Below are 23,423 nucleotides of genomic sequence, written 5' to 3'. Positions count from 1 at the left end.
AAGCTTCCATACTTTGCATGGTTTTCCTGTGGATTGTATCATCTGGTGTCACCCTAACACGATAGCAGAGTAAACAGGTGTGGCAATCATCTTTATCAACATGTAGGATCCAAGTTCAGTAACTAATTGGTAGAGATGCCAGCCTTATTGTCCAGAAGGCTTCCAGAGAATTCATGAGGTACATTTGTCCTTTGGTTGCCACAAAGAAAGAGGTCCAGAGGAGCTAGAGGGGAAGAGTATCTGTGGGTAGGGCATAATGGGTGGAAGGATCTGGAAATATTTCCATGTTTTAAAAACAGGAGTAGTCATGTTAGCTGAAAGTCCTGTGTCCAGGTGTGTAAAGTGGTTGGTAGCTCAGATTATGGAGGAGACAAATGGTGTTCAATGACAGCTCAAGGTCATAGACACAGCAAGCTCTGGGGCTGAAGCCAATTCCCAAATATCCTCGATCCACTTGGTTTGCTCTCCTCTAAACTGTGTAGCCCCATTTCACCTCCCAAGCATTTTATTGAACATCCTGCCGCACGCCAGATGCTGTAAAGGGACTTGGAGCTATGTGCACACGGTAGAGTCCCTTCTGCTTTAAGGCCTACTGTCACAGTGGGTGTGGGGAGGAGGGAAACAGGCATGCAAATAGACTGAACAGAAACATGACAAAGCTGTGTGCTGATCAGGGCAAGCCTTACAACACAGAGTAATGTTTACTGGTTCCCAAAGGAACAAACCAGAGGGAGCAGGGTACCCGTTTCTCTACATTAATGCAAAGAAGTTACTAAAGAAGAGTGAAAAGGAGCCACAGGTTTCCTTAGAGAAACAATACAGGCAGATGTGCTAGAAGACTTTTCTTTCATGAAGGAAGAGCAGGTGAGCAGAGCCCTCACCCTCACCCCATTCATCCCCACCCAGTGGTATAGTAATGAATGAGATGGAGCCCAGCAAGGCTACTGCTAAGGCATGCTCAGTAGAAGGAGGCAGATGGTAAGTGCTACTGCACAGAGGATTGTTAGCTCTAAGGATGTGCTGCAGGGTGCATCCTGGTTATTGGACTATCCTATATGGGTCTATGAGTGCTAATCATTTAGAGAGAAGAGGTGGAATCTGTTGACAGCAATACTGATCAAACCTAGTGGGTGAGCAGAGCTGTGGGAAGAGAATACCAACACAGCCCTTTGATCCTTAGTCTAGCAGAATGTCCTTGAAATCCATACACCTCACTAACAACTTGGAAGGGTAGAGAAGGGAGAGAATGTGAAACCATCCCTTTTATGCATGGTTTTCTTGAGTTGAATCCTATGGGGAGACCCCATTGTGCTCCCAGAGAAAACCCCAGGGCCATTGGTGCAGAGGGGACTGGATATTCATTTCGCAGTCAATGTGTCCTTGGAAGAGTTACCAAAGAATGCTTCCAGGGATAGTGGTCCTTCCTCTGAGGAGGCAGACAGTGGCTGTAGCCCTGGGACCATCCACAGGCATTATAAGAGATGTGGCTTTGAATACTTCCTGTCTTTCACTCCTCTGTCATAGACTTAAGGGATATGTCTAGGAACCCATTGTAGCAACTCCAGGAACACTGCTGGGTATATGAGCTGAAAGTCAACTGTAAACCAGTTAGGTTTTCTGAAGATAATAGTTATATGAAGACCCAAACTATAAAAGGATTTGATTGTTGATAATTATAAAATTCAGCTAATTAATACCTAAGGATTAAGCCCATTCTTCTAGATATCAGGAACTAGGATTTGAGCATGAATGGGGCTGTGGTCCTTGCACTGATGGCAGATAAAACAAAGATAACCCCAGTCAAGGCCAGCAGCAGCTCTGCAGCAAAGAGACACTACTTGTAAGCCAAACAACAGGATTCAGAAAAGTCTAATAAACAGAGAACAGGCTAATATTTTTTTAAAGTAGAAACAAGTATCCAAACAAGAATCCAAAGGTGTATGCTGAGAATATGACCAGCCTTTCTCAAGCCACAGACATCTGGAATAAATTTAGTACCTGACCTTACAGAACTCTTAACAAACCATCTTTATACTCAAATGCCTTAAATAGACGGCTGGTTCTTTCAACTAAATGTATTCATAGGTATTTGTATGTGTGTTAGGCAGATTTTTCTAACATGTGCAAAATGGTTCCGAGACAGACAGACAGACTTCATTCATTTGATCATTCCTTCCTTCCCTCATTATATGACATTTGTTTACTCACTACCCACATGTGGCAAGCTTTGTCCTCTTCTAGGAAATGAAGGTTGAGTGAGACAAAATTTCTTCTATAAGGATCTCTTAGTTTTCTGTGTAAATAATTATGTTAGGAGCACCTATAGTTCAAATGACAAGCTCAGTAATGGAGGAATGTGCCTGGAACATTGAGAAGAAGCATTTAAGTATGCTAGGAGTCAGGAAAAGTTTCACAGGAGTCACCTTTCTGAACTGAGCGAAGAAGGCAGGAAGAGCCACTTGGGTCAACAGCTAGGCATTGGGAGTACAATAGAAAACAAGTCCTGGGGAGTGAGATGAGAGGATTAAGTGTTCTAATAACATCTGGTATTTGGGTACGCCTAGCTTACATGATGTGAGTGGAGGGTAAAAGTGGATGGATGGGCAAGGAGAAAACTGAGATGAAACTAGAAAGATAGCAGGGGCAGATGATCGATGATTTTATTTTGTTAAGAACAATCAGCCCTTTCAAGCTCCAACCGTGTTAGGCTCTGGGCAATCTGTACATTTTCTTGTTAAATATCACAGAATTTCCTCAGGGTTGAAAACTCTCCTAGTTATTTAATAATTTTAGAGAGGGGGGAAATGAAGTTTAAAGAAGTTTGGTAACTTGTTCAATACCAATCCACACACGGTGGTAGGACTCGGGTTCTTGGATGGAGCCTTCTTTCTTTCTGTTGCATACCATGGGCACCCTGCTCGGGTACACAGGCTTGCTCTGTGCACAGTCTGGAATTAGGAGATACCGGAGCGGGTGCTCCTGCTCACAGTACCAATGTAGAGTAAATCAGGGAGACGATCTGAGAGAGGAGAGTATGAAAGCATTATGAAAGAAAATCGGGTACACGTTGACAAGGATTTGGATTAGGGGAACAGAATGGGGATAAGGGGAATCCAGGGCAGGGAATAGTGGTAGTGATGGATCAGTGAATCTAAGTTAGGGGGCAAGGGGGATGGACTACTAGAAGATAATGAGATCTTTGAATTGCCTTTCATTTCCTAGTAAGAATTTTGTGCTTCTTCTCCAAGTGTGTCACAGCTCATAGGAGACTCAAGGATGAGGGGAAATTCTACAAAGTTCTAATATCTCGGTAAAACTCTCTCCAGGCTACTTAGGGACCCTTTCCATCACTTTGAGTTGCATTAGATACCAGCTTCATAAATGAAACTTTTCAGTCTGCTAATGGAAACCCATCCTCTTCTCCCAGATGCTCCCTTCAAACACTGTACCTCTGTAATCTGCTGCTTTTTCTTCCATTAATTTCCACGGTGCTCCCTGTATATCATGACTAGTCCTCAGCAATATCTCTATAACCACAAGCTCTTCTTAAGAGCCCACTTCACCTGTTTTGATTTAACCACAGCCTCACTTCCCCAGGGATGTAGTTTCCTCTGCAGCCTTCTCTAGTGGTGGCTGCTTCTTTCTCATATCTCATACACTTGAGCATGAAAATGAGGCAGATCCTTTACTGAAATTCTTCCTTATTGTCCAGCTGTCTCTGGCTCCTGGAAGCCAGAATCATCCGGCAATATGCCCCACTATCCCTGCTTGATATTTATTTTCTTGTTACACTTCTTGGCTCACTGAAGATTTATAGTAGTAGACTTCTTATTGTTACCACCAGAAGCCTGTACCATTCCTACTGACTTCTTCATCCATACACATCATCATTTAACCTTTTCTCCTCTTAGATATTTGGCTGCCTTACCTTGCCTCCTTATAGTTTGATCTCAGCTTAGTCACCACACCCATGCTATGACCTAGACTTTATTGCAAGCTGCATTTCCCCTATAACTGCAATAAAAAAAAAACAATCATATCATACTTCCTTCAGTCTCTTCCATATAACATATCGGGTCTCAACCTGGCCTTCAAACAACCCTTTCGATTGCATATCAGATATCCTGCATATCAGATATTTACAATACAATTCATAGCCATAACAAAACTATAGTTATGAAGTAGTAAGAAAAATGGTTAGATCACCACAATATGAGGGACTCTGTTGATTGTTCACAGCATTAGGAAGGCTGAGAACTACTTATCTGATTTAGACTTTCAGTCTTTGGACTTGACCTACTTTTTATAATCCTTAACTTCTTTTTTTGAATGATTAAATTAGAATACTGAATCTACAGTATATTCCTTGGTAGACAGTCTTAACTCCTCTGCCTTTTTCCTTTGCCTTGTCCACACATACATCTTGGTTAAATCCAACTTTCCATCTAGTGCATGCCTGCTGGTATGTAGAACAATGGATAGAGCTGATAAAATGCACCCAACTAGAGTGTCTCATCTCATGCTGTGCTTATGATGACTATCATGTGGGTCTCTAGTGCTGCCCCAAAGTCTACTAGGTGTTTCCACTCAAGTGACACTCCTTCCTTCCCCTGTCACACATTTTTCCACAACAGTTTCTTCTTCCTGTCAGCCAAGGCCTTTGCTTCTTGTTTAGTTGAGGATACAGAACCCAATCAGATAAAAACAAAACAAAACAAAACAAAAAAACAAAAACATTTCTTCTGACTACCACATTCCACCATTCTTCAACTGGTGTCCTTACACATTCTGCGTTGCCCCAGACACAAAGAAAGGAATGATTCTGTGCAAGGTCCATTTCTTCATTCCCACATGAAATGACAACACTTTCATTTAAAGATCATGCCCCTGAGATTATCTTCTCTCTCTACTGCTTCATCATTCTAGTACTTTCTACCAAATTAGATTTCCTACACACCAGTAAACCATAATAGCTTTCATTATGAAAAAAAACAAAACAAAACACTTTCTGGATCCCACCTCACTCTCCAATAAGTACTTATTCTTCTGATTTCCTTTACAACAAAAACATGGTTCCTAGTCACATGGTTCCTAGTTACAATGCTAACTGCCCATGTGAACACGTGTCTGTGCCATATTATGGCTCCTTTCCTGAAACCTTGGTGTTTATGTCCAATATCCTATTAGATTATTTTCCTTGGATGCCTTTCCTTTCTAACAGGAATGTCACTCCAACATGTCCATATCCAAAACCAAACTCTTCCATTGTCCTCCCTGGCTCTGTTCTTAACTCCCAATGTTATTTCTTTTTCAGTAAGAGGAATCACTATTCATTTGATTGCTCACACCAAATATCTTGCATCTAATTTTTATTTCTTTCTTCTAGTCCATTACCTCATCCTGTAGATTCTACCTCCCTACCATCAAACTGCATGTGCCACCATCTTCATCTGAGACACCATAATGTCCTACTGTACCCACCACACTGCCCTTGGGCACTACACTGGTCTTTAACACCACCCTTTCCCATCTCCATAATCAATAATGTGCTAGTGATCTGGCCCCTCAACTTCCATAGCTTTGTTTCTCATTTTACAACTTTGCTGACTCCATACAGCTACACTTCCTTCCTTAGTGCTTGGGGCCACACTGAGCACAATTCCCCTTTAAGGCATTTGTGCTTGCTCTCTAGAATACTTCTGCTCAAGAAACACAAACCACTCAACTCAAGGAGGCTCCTCCTTAAGAGACATTCCTTCAGCCCCATCACTCCCTGTCCTCTTACTCGGTTTCATATCATTCGCCATCATCTCACATTATCTTTGCATTTATTTGCAGGTCCACTATTTGAACACAAACTTCATGATGGTAGAAATTTTATGTTGTGTTCTGGGCATCTACAATAGTATCTGGTACATGCTGAGTACTCAAGAACTACTGAGTTAACCAATGAGTAAACAAAATTCCCTTGCTGTTTTCAGATGATACAGAAGTAGAAAATAACTTGGATGCCTATAGACCACTTTAACTTTATACTTAGAATTTTAAAACCCCAGAATTCCCAAAAGTGTCATTCGTCATCCATTAATCATAGGACCTTTAGTAGAAATGTTCTGCAGGTTAATTAGAGCAGGGAAGTTGGAGAGTACAGGTATTAAAGTCATAGTAACTATGGATCCCTTAAAGCATGCATGAAATCATGAGATTCTGTCATGATCCTGCTAGAACCTTTTCTCTTGCCTGGTGTTAACATTCCTTTTTGTGACCATGCCAACCAGCTCCAGCCTACTTCAGAACCCCATCTTGTATCATGTCTTCATAGTGTATCTGTTTACCTCTCTGCCCTCACAGGACTCTTCTCTGGCTTCAGCGGGCACTATGCTACTTCCTGACTTGGGGCCTTCGCACTTAGCATTGTTTTTCATTTTTAACTGAAATGGCCTTTCTCTGTTCTACACAATCAGGCTTGGCATCACTCAGGTCTCAGCCTCACAGGATCAACGTTAAAGCACCCTTCTTGACCAATCTAACTAATATTCATTGCTCCCCACCCCTGCCCTAGAAAACGTATACCTTGTCTTTAAATGGCTATCTGGAATCATCATCTCTGACTGAGTAGCTCAACCCTACTGGAATGCAGTCACACCTGTCTTTGACAACAGCAGATCTGCTGCCTAGATGTTCCTTCAGAGGATGGGTGGTGCAACCATTTGTAAGGACAAGCTGAGATGGTAGCAGAAAGCAGCTGTTTCCCTTTGCTCAGGGTGGCCTGGCTGACCTGGAGCTAGCTGAGGATTTGGCTTCCCCTGTACCTTAATAGCCCCTGTGGCTATCTGGATATGGTGCAGTCGGCGCAGTGTGCTTTCTCTGTCAATGAAGTAGGAAGCCGCCAGCTGGTGCAGGATTTCCAGGGACACAGCGGAGCTGTTCCCACTGCCCCCAACTACAGGGGTACCTCCTGATGTTTCTGACTTTCTGCTCAGTTTCCTCTTGTCCACAAAAATGGTCAGGGACTCTTCTCCTACAACAAAAACATGAGCTCATTAGTGAGGTTGTCAGCTCCAGAATCTCAGCCATTAAGAACCTGTTGCCCTCCGGCAGGGCACACCGAGCTAAGAGAGAACACTGCCCCTGCTGTGGGCCTCTCTCCATCATTTCCACTTTGATAGCTCTCTCCTCAGACTGTGCACAGGGTCACAGGCCTCCCTGCCTGGGAGGCCCTCCTTTCTCTAGCTCTTAAAGCTTCCCAAAGCTACCCCTCAGCAGCGGCTCCATTTAACATCCTCTATTGATCTCCAAAGCAGGCAATCTGCCTCCAAGGGGGAGACACAATTCTCCCCTCTCAAGTTGTTTATGAGAAGCCACATGGCTATTATTGCTTCCAGGGAAAGGGCAAAAGCTTTGAGGTTCTGCCTCTTCCCTCACCATCAAACACTTGCCACCTACCACATGCCGGCAGCCAGCCCCAACCCTGGGGGAGCTGCGTTTTGTCCCAGCCACACTTAACTAAATGTTATGATAAACCCTGCTGTCTTCTCTCCATAGCTGGGAGAACTCTGTATCTTCAGGTCTCGTGATTCTGTCCAGAGTTTCCAGCTCCATTGTGCACAGCCCGGTCCCCACCCCCATCCTACTAGAGGGAGATCCACCAAGTTGTTGGAATTGTGGTTTGGCTGGTCACCAATCTTCACAGTGAAGAAGGGGGGTGGTGGTCAGTGACTCAATGAACATCTATCTATTTCTGTGCCTATGGATCTGACATTTGCAGCCACAGTCATAATTAAGTGTAGAAGTCCCTGGGTTAAATGGCTAGTCAAAACAAAAGTAGGAGCGCCCCCTGCTGGTATATGCTTATAGAAACCGGTGTGTTTCCCCACTACCACCACGCCCAACCTCCTTACCCCGCACCCCTCCCCTAATGCTGCCACTTGCAAGAGAATAGAAATGTTCTAGGGTGGTTGTGGGTGCAGAGAGAATACACTGTTCTCTGATGCACCAAGAAGAAAATATTTCTTAAGCAATAATAAGCTAAAAAGGGGAAAAAATGCAGGGAGAATGGTATTCAACAGATCATAAAAGTTATTTTCAGCAATGGAACAACCAGTTGACTGGGGCAGAGAAGGCTGCTTACCTCCGAGAGTGGCAGAAAGTAAGAAATGAGTGCCGTACTTTTTGATGAGGTTTTCAGTAACCTGTTGTAGGTTGGGTCTTCTTCCGAGGAGGCGGATGTTGCGGACAAACTCTGGGGCGAGAGGCAGGGGCAAACTGAAGAAATCTTTCCTTTCTAGGGCCAAGTTGTTCACTTTCCATCGGGCAAACTCCCTGCAGAGAAAGCCACTGTATTTCAGAACAAGAAATATGAAGCCTGAAATAATATAAGGTCATTCCTCTGCTTGAGGCCTCCTTTCTTCAAGTCCCCTTCTCACAGGGTAGAGATTTCCAGTCTGAGAAGCTGACCTCCACCCACCCAGCTTCCCCATTGGACAGCGGTAGTTCAATGTCTTCCCAAGGTAGTCGCCATGCCTCATAGAGAAGCAGAAAAAGCACATGCTGGGCACTGGGCAGTGATTTGCAGAGTACTGATCCAGTCACAACCATCACCATCAGGTGAGTTACATCATCCATTCGAGCTTCAGTAGCTCATTGCTAAAAACCGGAAGGCCGGTCTAGAAAGAACAATGTTTTAACATTTGGGGCTCAGATCCCTTCATACTCTTGTAGATAATTACATCCCCTACTTGTTTATGCGGCTCATATCGATGGATACCACATCAGAAATTAAAACTGGGAAGATAAAAGTTATCTACCCAATACTGCATTTGAAGTTCACAGTAATACACCTAGTACATATAACCAAATCAATGCATTTTATGACAACAATTGTATGTACTGAAACATAACAAATTTGACAAGAAGAGCACACTGCTTTGTGACTTTGTAAATCTTTCATATCTGCTTAACAGGATAGTTTCATTCTCATATTTGTTTCTACATTCAGTGTGTCATCATAATTGTGGACTCTTATGCTTGGGTCCACACTAAAGAAATGGTCATTCCTTAAAAGTTAATTATATAGCATGGCATCTGAAGCCATATCAATAATCTTTGTACTCTACTGCATTGAAATCCAAAGCTTTTTTTTTTTTTTTTTAAGCACATTTTGAACAGATCTTTTATCCCACATAATCAGGTGAGAGTATGCATTGGCCATCCTGGACATATCTGTTTCCACTGAGAAATGCCACTCTTTTAACATCCTGGTACTTCATTGTATAGTACTAGAACATCAGACTAGTAAATACCACCAACAACTGCATCAGAAATACCTTTAGATACCAGGAAGCTGACTACCTCATAATAATGCATATAACTTTCATATGAAAACTGAAATTTTATTTTTGGTAATAAATAACATGTTTTCCTAGTTTTTATTTTTGCTAATAAATACCATCCACTTAAAAGCTAGCTCGCTTTTTTTTTGAGAAAATGTCTGCCAAACACTTAAGTCTAAATAACTATAGGTTGTCTGCTACTCTTGCTTTCAAGAAAAATAGGGTTCTAGGAAAATAGTTGCTTGCTCAGCTTGTAGCACGACCACATATGTATTATCCCCTGAGATCACCATAGTTCTTTAGGAGCCAAAGACATGCTCTGTGTATGCTTCCCATTTCATCACATGGAACATTAAAAAGACATGTATCCAAGGTCAATATTTAAGCCTATTAATAAATTGTAATGTTTTAGGACATTCTTAAGTGAGGCTGGCATATTCTCTTTCTCCCTCTTTCTGTTTGTGTTGTGGGATTGTGTGTTTAGTTCATTTGTATTATGAATAACACATGATTACCAGATTCATTTGGGATGAGTATTTTCATTCCAATTAACTTGTCAGTTCTCTTTGCCTCCCTGCTCCCCACATACACACTTTCAGTGCAAATGTCACATGGGTCCTGGAAGGAAACAGGAGGACCACATTTTAAGCAGCTTGTTTCAAAAGATGTCTGGGTTTCTTTACAGACACATCCAGGATTTCATTCTTCATGATTTGCTCCTCTCTGACACATTTGGATCTCAAAGGGGAAAGATTTCCAGGTGAAATCTTCGTCTTGAGCTGAAATTTAAATAGTTGTAGGAAATGAGTTTTTCACCCTCACCTCCACCCTCTATTACACTGGTAAAAACCGATTTTCCTGTCTTGGGAAGCAGTAAGATGTAAAGTCTCCATATATGCCTAACATCCCAATCCTGCTCATTGCGAAAGTGCATAACCTTGGTCTAACCTTCCCTTCAAAACCAAGGTATGCCAATGATGGAGCTGTAGAAACAAAATGAGTAAAAATAAATAAATGAAAACCCGTGCCTAATCTTAGCCTACAGGAGTCTCCCCCACTGCATTTAATTCAAAAGGCTCAGATATAAAGGAGGAGCATATGTCAAACATCACTAGCCAAACAAAGGAAAACGGTGACTAATAATTCATGGTTTCAACTTAGTCTTTCAAATTTTTCATTGTGTGGCTTTATTTATCGAACTAGGCAAGTTAATAATAATATATCATCAGTTATTTCTTTTGTGCAGGAAATGCTAAACTTTAATTAAAGTACAGGGTATTTGTCAAAAGCATTTGCTACCCCAAATCCCACTGCAGGGTGAAGAACAGTTGCCTGATCTCATTTGTAGATGGCTGGATGGGACTCAGTATCCTCTCATTGGCTAGAGGATACTTACACTGATGAATCATAAAACCAGATTACTAAAAACTGAAACAAAATATAATCAAAAGAAAAGCTCTAGGGTCATCAAACCCAGCCTCTCTGCCTTGGGATGAGCTTCACGTAGACTTCATTAACTAATACTTTCTAACATGTTCTCTTACTGCATTCAAGGATGAAGAGGAGACATTCTTCCATCCTCCATCATTTCTTACAATGGCCAAACATATCACTTTCTTGGCCATCTCATCCAGAAGGTTTCCATCCATCAGTCTCTCTCCCATTCATGCCCTCAGACTTATTACCACCTAATATCATCTATTTTCCCTCCTCCTCCTCCCATTAGAACATAAACTCTGCCAGGGTAAGATTTTCTTCCCTGCTATTTACTATCTCCTGCAGATGAGCCATATTAACCATTCTTAAAACAGAACAACAGTAGATATTTAGCATGGTTTTGTTGAGTAATTGAAGGAGACATTCTCTGTACCCTATAATATCATAGCTTTCCCAATCCACTAGTTTTCAAATTAATGGAAAATTGATTTAAAAATGGTTATAGGAAAATAACCTAAGAAGCAACAACCAATTAGTGATTGATCTGACATGAAATGAAATATTTGAAATGTGTGTATATCAGAAAGTTGTTTTGTTTACAAAAGTATATGAGCATAATTTTGTGCATTTAAAAAATACAAATCAAGCCAGGCATGGTGGCATGTATCTGTGATCTCAATACTCAGGATACAGAGGCAGAGAGAATGCTACATTAGCATGGTCTATGTAGGCCAGTCAGGATTAATGGCTGGACCCTGTCTCCAATAAGTAGTAAAACACCACCAGCAAATTCTTTTGCTTGTTCCTTTTATACTGTCTGGGTCCTCATACACTGTCTGCTGCAGACATGGACAACTTCTCATGCCTGTCTGCTGTCTACAGTCAAAGCCTGGTACCTGACAAAAATCTCTCAGCTGAGACCACTGTGCTTTACACTCATGTGAATGATCAATGGCTCTATTCCTCTACAGCGAGTCTGGTCATTTCTACCACTCAGTGTGTTAAAGATTGACCAAAGAAGCAACAAGCTCATAGTTCTGCACTTTCGCTCAGTGTGACAGTGGCCTTGGAAACTCTGTTTAATGCAAGCCAATAGCTAAAGAACATTGACATAAGTGAAGAGACTCAAGCTCAGAAAGCAAAGTAATTGCCTAATGTCATACTACTGAAAAGCATGTATTCTTTTATGCTGTTAGAAGTGGGGGGAGAGTTTGAGTATCATCTGCCGATCTTCTCCAGATCATGAGATACACTGAGGCAGAAGAATTGCCATGGATTTCAGGGCAGAATAAGCTAAAGCATCAGAGACTGTCTCAAAAAGATGGGGAAAAAGAGAGGAGAAGGAAAGCGGGGAGGGAAGGGAGGAGAGGAGAAGAGAGGAGAGAAAAGGAGAGAGGGAGAAGAAAAGAAGGAAAGAAGTAAGAGGAGGAAATATTCTCTAGAGTTCTGGGTGAGGCTGCTCAGAGCAGGGTAAATCAGAGAAACAAGCCATGCTGCCTTAGCACTTGCCCTGCTGTTCTGAGGACTGAGGAAGCCTTTGACATATCTGTGATCCATTTGTAGCAGACCCGGCTTCCAGCATGCACCTTGGCTGAGAAAACCATGAAACAAAGATGCCATAGTTTACCTAAAGAAATATAATGAGCTGGTAGCAGAACCTGAGCAAAAAGATAGCATGCTGACCTTCCCCAGGGACATTGTGACAATAGCAAGAACTGAAACCCAGAAACGTTAAGGGTCTGACTTGGATGGAGTCACACAATTAGAGGGAGGCCAAACTTAAACCTCAGTGCCAGTGGTTAAGGTCAACACTACACTGCTTTCAACAATCTTGTCTTCCTTTGTGTCCCTGAAGTATGTACTCACGGTACTCCAATCCTTTTAGAAAGTTAGCTGTCTTCTAACAAAAGCAGGTCCTTACTCAGAACATTCCATTTCTTTAATTATCTACACAAAACATGAGTATACTATATATTCAATATAGTGTACCGTTTATAATATGGCAAAAAAAATCTTTTTCGAATTAAAGTGGTTTCATGATGCTCGTTTGTAGGAGAAGAAATTGAGAAGGAAATCAAGTTCCCATGGAAGGCATCATGGGAAAAATCACAAAGACCTGACATGAGTCCAAGTTCCATGGATGCTCAGGAAATCATAACACAGAACAGTACATGACCTAGAAGAATAGTACTATCTTAGAAAGCCTTTATGAGCAAACAATAAAAAATAATGGCTAATATTTAATGAATTCTTACCATGTGCTAAGCATTCGAAGTATCTTACAAGGGTTATCTATAAAATATCCTTATAAGGAGGAAAACAAACTTATTTTCATCCTATGGATAATGAAATGGAGGCAGAATCTTTGGATTTACCCAGCTGGTAACAGCCCAGAGGCGGCAGAATTAGAGTTGAAACATTGCTTGTTTTGACAGGACATCGACCACTGTGATGTAGTACCTCTGCCTGAGAGAAGCGAAAGAGAGGTTCTAAAATTGTGAGGGGAAGTGTGGAGGCTGGAGAAGGAAGAGAGATTTGCTGGAGAAATAATGCATAATGTGGAGCATTTCACCTGAGAAGCCCACTGCATGAAGAATTCATAGAATGGGACCACATTTACAAAACAGGAAAAGCAAACAAAAGCCAAACCTGCTCCTGTCATTGTACTGATGTATTGCTATGTCTTGGGTGTGGCTTAGACCCATAGGTTTTTTTTTTTTTTTTTTAACTTGATAGTCACTGTGACAATGTTAAGAGGTAGTGGGAACTTTAAGATGTTGGTGGGGGGGAGAGAATATTAATTAAAACAATTTTCATGGGACTGTGGATAGTTTTCTGGGAAGTCTATTATACAAAAGAATGTTCTAGTCCCTCCCCTTGATGGTCCGTTCTTGTTTGGTTCAGTGATCTCTCCCTTCTAGATTAAATTACACCATGATGCCATCCATCATGCAATACAGCCACATGATTCCTTAGCGGAGGCAAACTGCCAACAGCACCTTACCCTTTATCGTCCCTAACTGTAAACTCTGTTAGCCTCTTTCCTTTGTAAAGTACCCAGCTGCAGATATTTTGTTATACTAATGGAATACTGAACATTACAGGCATCAGCTTAGAATTAGGTGCTAACTACAGAAAGGTTCATTCCAAGGCTTCAAAAAAACCAAAAAACAAAAAACAAACAAACAAACAAAAAACCCACGCATGTCTACTCCAGTCAGCCTCTTCCCAGACCTTGGGGACCTTCATTGACACAAAATAGTTGGGGAACATCTGTGAAGGGAGTAGGAGCCAGATAGTAGTACTATAGGTTCTATAAGCACACTTAGATGTGGGTTCTTTCCAGCATCTAAAAACCTCAAAAGACAATACTGGAAGGCAGCCTAAGCTACTCAAACAGCAAGTGTTCATTTCCGATTTTTTTATTTAGCAGGGTTTTTTCCCAGTAATAAAATAATCAAGGCTTTTTTCCCCAAGAAAGAAATGTTTTCTATATATCAATTATATTAACACACAGTGCCTCAATTAAGCCATCATCTTTGTTTCAATTAAGCCATCAAGTAAATCTCCATTTCAATTTAGCCATTTCTCCTAAAATCTTCTCCCACTGTGTTTGTTACATAGTAAACAGTCTGAGAAAGCAAACATTTCAAGCAGCACTATAGTCCTATGGAAAGTCCACCCCCCACCCCCCTGAAAAGCAGAGGCCACTGCAGAAAAGGTTCCTACGTTGAGTCAAAGGATGAACGGAGTTCTTGAAGGTAGACTTCATGAAAAAGGCACTCATATGCATTTCAAAAGGGTGCTTCAGTAGATGGCTATCATCAATAGAAGCTCACTGTATTTCCCATCTCCTCCTAGTGCAATCAGGGCTACCTCTAAGTAAACAATGTCTGTCAAAGGGCCAATTAATATAAACACAAAATCAATAACTATAACTAAGATACAAACCTAAGAAAAGTGGATTCCAGACAAGAAGATAGAATCCAGTGTGTCGTAACAGACACACATACCATATACAGCCATGTATTCAGTCTTGTTTAGGTATAAAGAAAAAGAGAGGCATTTGAAAGCTATCGCTATTTTTGTCACAAACTGCATCACACTCGTGACTTAGATTGCCAATAAATGATGGCTGGTTCTTCCAGTTGTACAATGATGATGGTACATGAGGTTAGGGAAAGTTGACTCACACTCATGCCAAACTTCAAACAACATAAGCCTCAGCAGGGATTTAGACTGAGTCAGCTCTGCATTTGAAACCAAAGGCAGTCTCCATTGATAATGTTCAATGGCTACAGGTTGTTCTAATTCAAACATTGTAAATAGAAAGTGGTGTCTCCAAGTCATCACTGCCCTATTGCACTGTGCCCTTTGTGACGCAAGGTCAACAGTAAATCTGCCAGCAAGAGCTTCCCTGCAGGGTCTCACAGCATCTGCAAATGAAAGATTCAGAAAGAGCACAGCTGGGGTCTTCTACCCAGGTGCTGTTTCCACTTAAGCACCACTTTTCAGGCTTGTAAACTGAGAGCATTGATCCAGCCCCATGAAGAGCCATTAATTATGAAGGTTTCCTACCTGTGAAGTCCTAAGGGAGAGACATTTAAAAATAGAATATGCTGGATAGATAGGAGGGTAGTAAGATAGATAGATAGATAGATAGATAGATAGATAGATAGATAGATAGATAAACAGATGTTTACAAGTTGAAATCTAGTAATAATAAATAATAGTTTAAGCTGTGGGTAGCTGAGACTTTATGCTAAGAGTTAGATTTTTCTGCTCCTGATTTTCTAATGGATCTTTGTCTTTCCACCTTTATTGGGAAACCATGTTCATCACATTACCAAAGTCAGCAATCCAGTTGTCACCTGGAAAGCCACATTTCACACATTCTGAGCTTGCGGCTCTCCAAGTGTGCATTCACCATGGCACCCCTGTAGGCTCGGCAGCATCCTATCATCGAGTCAGTGCACCCCTGTGTGCTAGGAGCCATTTCTTCCTTCTGAGTTAGACTCCGGCAATCATTGCTGCTTCCAGCACAGTCAACCAATCATCACCTGCTCACTCAGGCGGCAGTTCTCAGAATAGGGCTGGGACTCCCTGAGAGGTGGGGGAAGTGTTAAAACAGCCATAGAGCTCAGGATGCCTAGCACCAAGCACCATCTTGCAGCTTGAAAATGGCCCACACAAGTGGGCTGATCACAATCAGCACTATTGCATGTTTCCATTTTGGATCCTTCTAGTCTATTTTCAGTAATCTCTCTTTTGGGAGGTATCACCCAGCTTTGGATGCTCAAAGGGACTGCTATGTTGCAAGGGACTGAACTACCATTCTCCAAGTGGTTGCTATGGAATGGACCATGCCCATAAGAAAAAAAAATATGGCTGGATTTCCTTGCAAAATGAAGAAAGACACAGACTAGGTTGCTGAACAAACTATTTAAAAACTTTGGAACAATAAACAGGCCTTAGGCCAAAACCATGAATGATTTTGTCATCTTCCCTGACTTTTCTTACTCTACTTGAAGTGTCAACCAATGACCTTTCAAAGCATTTCTCACATCTCAACCAGTTCTGGATACATGCAAATATTGGGTTCTCTGAGCTCACCTTTTTCTTAAAGAGATGTTTCTCTGGTGGCTCAGCTTAAGGCTTGCTGACTGGACACAAGAGACTCAGTGAGAACCACAGAGTGTTGCATCATTGATGTTCCTTGAGCTTCTGCACAAGGCCTTCTCTTGTTCCCTGTCTCTCCCAATGTCCCACATACCCAGGGTTCAATCTGCCACACAAAAACACTATCATTTTTCTTTCTTTCTTTCTTTTTTTTTTTTTTTTTTTTGTAGGACCACAGTTTTGAGCTAAAAAAAAATCTCACAGGAATGTATAGGGGTTTTTGTTTGTTTTTCTTTCTGTTTGTTTGTTTGTCTCTTTTACTCTCTGGGGGCCCACCATCCAGATCCCAAGCAATCACACACAGGCTTATTCTTTCTAAGAAATGCCTGACTTTAGCTTGGCTTGTTTCTAGCCAACTTTTCTTAACTTAAATTACCCCATCTACCTTTTCCCTCTGGGATTTTATCTTTCTCTAATTTCTGTACCTTTCTTTACTCCTTACTCTGTGGCTAGCTGGATAGCTGAGTGGCTGGCCTCCTCCTTTCTAGCTCCTTCATCTCTCCTCCCAGATTTCTCTTCCTATTTAATCTCTCTTCCTGACAGCCCTGCCTGCTCTTTCTCCTCCCTAGCTATTGGCCATTCAGTTCTTTATTAGATCAATCAGAAATGTTTTAGACAGGCAAAGTAATACAGCTTCACAGAATTAAACAAATGCAACATAAAACAATGCAACACATCTTTGTACCATTAACCAAATATTCCACAGCATAAACAAATGTAGCCATCTTCAGCTAATATTCCACAACACAAATGGTAAAAGCCAACATGTACATTGGGAGACTGCAGCTGTTCACCTCAACTAAAAGAAACTGAGCTAAGAGAGTTTCAGATTCTCAAGCTTGATATTTTAGGGGCATCAAGATCTATAAGTGTTTTGGCTTCTATACCAAATGAAGTATTTCTAGACACATCACATTAGCAAAAGATTTCTATCTCAACAACAGATTACTATAATGTTCTTGGTTATTAGAGTTTCTACTGATATAATGAATGAGACATGATTAATCCAAGTCATAAAAAGAAATGATAATAACAACTATAATTTCTTATGTGGATATAGTGAAATCTTTTAGTATTTTTTTTTAACTGCAAACAATTTTCATGCATGTTTAGCTAATTTATTATAAGGACCTTGGAGGGGATATTATTAATCAACTATTAACCTTTTACAAGTTAACAAGTGAGGACACTGGACACTGAGAGAAATGACTGGCTCCCAGTATCAGTCGATTAGCAGTAGAGTTTGACTAGTTTCCAGGTCATGCTACTAATGATTTTATGTCTTTGTCTGGTGGCTGGGCTCAAACTCAGGTTCCAAAACCCACCTTTATCATAATTCTTAGATAATTCTGCTTTGTTCATTATTTTAGATAGGAGGAATCCCCAGGCAAGAAAGCTTTCATTTTGGCATCATTGGGTTAAATATGATCTCAGCCCCTATAGCCTTCAAGGCACAAAAGCAGACATGAGGGTGGTACTTCCTTGATGTCCTAGTGCCCTGTCCTTCTCACTGTCTGGAAGAACTCAAGAAGCCTGGCGTGGAGGTAATTTAGCAGCCTGCTGTGTTCTCAAACAAGGGCCCGTAAACAATGATTGGCCAATTTCATTCTAATCTTTTCAATTTTGCTCTAATTAAAATCAAGCTGCAGCTTTCAAACAGTTTAATTAAGGCTGATTGGAAGAGGTGGGGAGGGGAGAGTCAAGCTTAGGGGAGGAGGAAGAGATCACTGTTTGGTGACTCACACTGCCCTATTGAGCTTAGGACTGTGAAGAGGGCACCAGAAGTGACGCGTCTATGGAATCAACGCACTGGATTCCTTGCAATAAAGACCAGAAGGAACTGAACAGGATATTGAGTGCTTTCCAGGCACAGAAACCCCATCTTTGCCTTGGCCACTCAGCCTGCTCTTCTGAAGTTCATCTGTTCACCAGTGGAGAAAATGACCCTTCCTCACCATGGTTCACTTCCTGTCCTGCTTGTTTACTCAGCAAGCAGACAGTCCATGCTATCCTTCTCCCCAGTAGACTTCTTCCTAGGCTTCCCATTAGCCATTTTACTTCAAGATAATCCCCACAGGCTGTAGTTCCTTCCAATGCTCTAAAACTTTGCTCATTTTGAAACGAGGTAGGCCATCTGCTATTTAGGTATATTTGCTTTTTATACAGGATACTTTTCTTTGACCAACTATTCTTAGTTCCTATAAGAATATCCACATCTCTAGTCTTTTATGCTTGACTTTCACTTCTTGCAGTCAACCTTATCAACACATTTCTTTCTAAACACCTTTAGGTTGATGTGCAAGACAGTGAGAGAGCATTGGAGACAAGTGACAGCACACTGACCCTGCCGTCATTTTCATCATCATGCTCATGATCTTCATGAAAATTACACGGGTCCAATCCTCATTGACTCTCTATGCCACCAGTAATGGGACTGCAAATTTTATGTATTTTAAAACTTCCACGGAGATCTTATAAATGTCAGTGTGGTAGACTAACTCCTCAATCTTGCCTGTTTTAGGTCCTTGATATATGGCTCAGTAGAATCACTCACTTACCAGGGTAGACCTTGTTTCTCAACCCCATATATTCAGAATGTGGTGATCTTACTGTGCTTTGGACAGAGGAATGAAGGTGGAAGTGACATTATGACAATTCCTAGCATATTCTTCAAGAGCCATCTTTAGAAATGATACAGTCACCTCTCCCCCAGCTGTTCCTCTCTCCTCTCCAGGAAACACATAGCCTCAGGGTATGCTTCTAGTTCTGTTCTTTTAGCTTTGGCCCTAAAATAAATACCCCAATAGACAGACCTAAGGACCCTTTGCCCATCTTCAGCATGAGGCAAAGCTTTTGCAGCCACCCAAACACATGATCTGTACAAATGACCATTTAAACCTACTGAATATTGTTCTATTTTATATATGTAGTTGTGGCAATTGTTAAATAATACATATCAAGTGTTGCAGTTCAATTTCATATCTGAGCTAGCAGATATGAATTTAAGTATCTTTATCAAAGATACACAGTTTACCATGTGGTGAAGTCTGTTCTTTTGGCTCTCCACCTTCCTGTTACTCCTTCACTTGACTATTGTATTTTCTCTAAACATAAAGCATTATTGTCCAACAACATAACTGAGAAATAAGTTCTACTCTTATAAGTGAGTGAATCTACTAGCCATATCATTTGAGTATAGTTTCTAAAGATAAAGCATTATTGTGTAGCTGGTGATTTTGTGATCAGCCAGCACCCTACATCTCTTTAAAGGCCTAGCTTCTCTGTCACAAGACACACTGAAGGAAGGTCACCTATAGCCTATATTTCTGAAGCTGACACTCAACTTAAATTTAGGACTTTGCATTCCACTTTCTTACATTCCACCCTTTGTGGCAGAGATTAGAAAGTTGTTCTGTAGGCTATTTCCATTTTCTGTCTTGGACTCACAGATGGTCAAGCCTCCCTGCTCTCCACACCCACAACACAACATTCTCTTTATGTTTAGCTATGTAACTGAATTTTAGACAATAGAAGATGAGCACAGGCCTAGGGGTGAAACTCCCATCTGATTCTTCATGTGTTCTCTTTCCTCACCTACTAGGATCCAGAAGAGGGCTGGACTTCAGGCCTCAAGGGATGGCAGAGTCATCTGGACTTAGGTCAAGAGAGTCTCAGTCCAGAATGAAGTCCTGAAGCAATCTGTTTTAATCCTTCTCATGAATTATATTATAGCATGCATGAACAGAAAAGGGCAGAACATATTGCCAAGATTTGTGGGACTCTTTGTTTCAGCACTTAGCCTGCTCTAATACTATCTAAATTATATCAGTCCAATGTTCCAACCAGGTGAAATATTATTAGATCATACTGTCAACGTGGTAAGGGTCTGTTTTTATGACTTGTGTTGTGTGTGTGTGTAGTCTGCATGGTCAAACAGCTGTTCCTCTAGTTCTCAGCTCACCTGCTCTCTCTTCTAGCTTTTTGGATATACATGGTATATAGCATTGGTCTTGCGGCACTGATGTGTAGGCTATTGGATCTTGTTAGGGAAAGTCTCCACAGTGAGAGCACCATCTCTGTGAAGGATTTATTTTAAACTGTCCTATAACTATAAAATCAAAAGATTAACTCAGGCTACAGTTAAAGAGAGTAGCACATAGATTTTAAGTGATAAATTTGATTTATACAGGATTTTCATGTAGTAAAACAAGTTTGATAGACTGAGACTACCTCTCCTCTCTTTGCTCTTTCATTTTCTCCACATTTTCTGAGTAAAGCTCACCACATTTTCTCCTTACACATTTATCTAGATTTACCACTCTGATATATTCCATATTTATCTCCTTCACAAAAAATGCTAATCACCTATCTTGAAGTACAACAAATCTATTTTTAGTAATCTACAAGTAATTAAAGGATTGTTGTTCTACCAATCTCGCTGTTGAGGAAATGAAGCTCAGACATGCCAAAGTCACTTACACAATGCTACACATCTATCAGAACCACAGCAGAAATTCAGGCAGCCTGTTTGAGAGTCTAGAGTTTCAACCACTTCTGTAGGCTGCACCTAATTCAGTTCTGCACAAGCCAACTGTTACTGATGGTTTTGTTCTCTTATTCCATCTTTCTATGGTATAGTCATGGTGCTGAGACAGGAAGGTGCTATAAGACATGTTCTTTGCCCAAAAGATCTCACAGAGAATTGACAAGCAAAGATAAGTAGGAACACAAAATAGTAAGTTCTACTACAGAAATAGAGGAAGGAGATGGGGACTCTTGGGAGATGTCACCAACCCTCCGGCAAGAGTCAACGTGGATTTGTTTGGAGGGTGTGTAGGAACTCAGCAGGAAGATATGGAAAGGGCTTTGCAGGCAGAGGACATAAGACACTAAAGACATGCTGTCAAATGAGCCTCCCGTGCCTGGGCAGATCTCAAGCTGTTCATTAAGACTGGAACAATGGGAACAAGACCTCAGTGGCCTGAGTTCAGTACTCATTGACTATTGGTAAAAGTAGGGAACAAATGGATATGGACAGGAATTTTATAAGGAAAGAGATATGAGATTTATCCTTTGGGTCAGAAGGACCAACTGACAAGATAGAGTTCAAATGAAGACAAAAATACAAGTGGTCAATGCTGAATCCAGGAGAAGAGAGAAGGCTGGACTTGAAGTATATAGTTCGGATGGGGATAAGGTTAGAGTAGAGGTGGCAGTCTCGGCAGCAGCATGGCTTCTCCTATCAGGAAGGACCACAGGAGACACAGGAATGTAGTACGACAAATTTTGTTCTGGTTATTGCTTTATCACTGAGATCAAGCCCAGATATACAAAGCCAAAGCAAACTGGAAGTGGCTGGGATTCTTGGAGAAGCTGGAAAACAAAAGTCGGAACATTTTCCCTAAATTTAACTTGGAGGAAAACTATCTAGATTCTTTCCTCATTTCTCTACACATTTCTAACTCTGGCGGCTGTGATGGTTCAGTTCCTAAGATATGACCCCATGTCCTGATGTGTGCCTGTGACCTAGAGCCAGCGCATCACACCATCCGGAACTACAGAGAATGCTTTCAAGAAGAAAGGTCGGTGAGTGGGGGGGTGGGGGTGCAGAAGCTCAAAGATGGGCAACTGATCTGTGACAATTCTTAAGAACTCGGAAAAGTGAGCAAACAAGGGTAGTCCCTGGGAACCAGAATTGGTTTAAGGAGAGGATCTTGTCAAAATAAATTCCATGTGTTTCCTTTAGGTAGAACGATAAAACTCAGAGAGTTGAGGTACATTAAACAAGGACAGCTTAGGATAGGATGCCTGTGGGGAGAGGGCAGAGAAGGCAGGAGCCTCTGGCTGAGTGGTAAGAGCTGTAAGAAGTGGAATGACATAGGCTTATGCCAGAGAAGAGAAGGCAGAGCCAAGAGCAGCCAGTGACATTAAAGGGAGCAAAACAGATTCCATTTCAGAAAAATCTTCATAGTACCCGAGAGCTGAGGCACGGGACCATGAGTTTGAGTTTGAGCCTTGGCTTCACAGTGAGTTCTACTCAGCCTGGGCCGCAGTGTGGGGATCTCTCTGAGAAAGATAAAACAAGGAAGAGACGAGAACAGAAAAAGGAGAGAGGTACGGGGGGGGGGGGCAAAGGAAGAAAGGAAGGGAGGAAAGAAGGATGGGAGGAAGGGAGAGAGATCATCATAGCTTTTTTTAAGCTTCTGCTCAATGGAAATGGGCTTCAGTAAATCCCTGTTCTGGGAACTGCTCCAGCCAAGCCGTTTAAACCACCATTGTGAGACTGTAGAGCTGGTTGTCTGTGCTAGTTGGGAAATGAGTGATTTTGGAGTTTCCTTCTAATTTAGACATCCAAGTATTTCTTGTTTCTTATGATGTGCCATTTCATGTCATCAGACGTCCTTGCACACCCAGATTCTGTCTGTGCACATTTCGCTCCTTGTCTCAGACTCATAAGCCCCATGGTCCTCCGATCTAAGCTTCTGCTCTGGCTGTGACATTCAAGCACCAGAATGCAAATGGTTCTACTTTAGAGCTTGCAGAAACAACAACAACAACAACAAAAAACCATATTGTCAGCTTCCAGTCACATTTTTTTTTTCTATGAAGTCACACACACACACACACGACTTTTTCATGAACCAGGCCGACTTTGAAAGGTTCTCACAGCCTCCTTCCTTGCTGCTCCATGCCCTGCTAATCCAATTCATAATTTAGAACAGACACAGAACCAGCAAGTAAGAGCTTGGCTTCCCTGCTAAAGTTTATCTCTGTTACTAATAAACCGATGATGTAGCCCATGGCGAGGGATCATTAGGTGTTTACATGCCTCTGTGGATCCACAAGAAGTCATTCCCCAAAGAACCTTCTTTCCTGTACTTTCTTCGTCACTAGCACAGTCCCAGGTGAGGTCTAGGCTCTCCTGACACACTAGGAAAATGAGAATTCTCCCAGGCTAGGGGGTTGTAATGAAGG

The 23,423-nt window shown here is 41.5% G+C and overlaps 1 protein-coding gene across 2 annotated transcripts in view; it reads right to left on the bottom strand.

Moving 5' to 3' along the window:
- Brinp2 (BMP/retinoic acid inducible neural specific 2) overlaps positions 1 to 23,423 on the bottom strand; it is a 102,886-nt gene that overhangs the window by 14,043 nt on the left and 65,420 nt on the right. For both annotated transcript variants that reach the window (XM_036202181.1, XM_036202183.1), the window contains exons 3-4: positions 8,132 to 8,322; positions 6,813 to 7,021 (exon numbers count right to left, since the gene is read on the bottom strand). In XM_036202181.1, coding sequence (XP_036058074.1) covers positions 6,813 to 7,021; positions 8,132 to 8,322 — 400 coding nt within the window. The remainder of the gene's footprint in view (positions 1 to 6,812; positions 7,022 to 8,131; positions 8,323 to 23,423) is intronic.

Source organism: Onychomys torridus, chromosome 11, assembly GCF_903995425.1.
Source record: "Onychomys torridus chromosome 11, mOncTor1.1, whole genome shotgun sequence".
NCBI lineage: Eukaryota > Metazoa > Chordata > Mammalia > Rodentia > Cricetidae > Onychomys > Onychomys torridus.
This window is presented reverse-complemented; position numbering and strand designations above follow the sequence as displayed.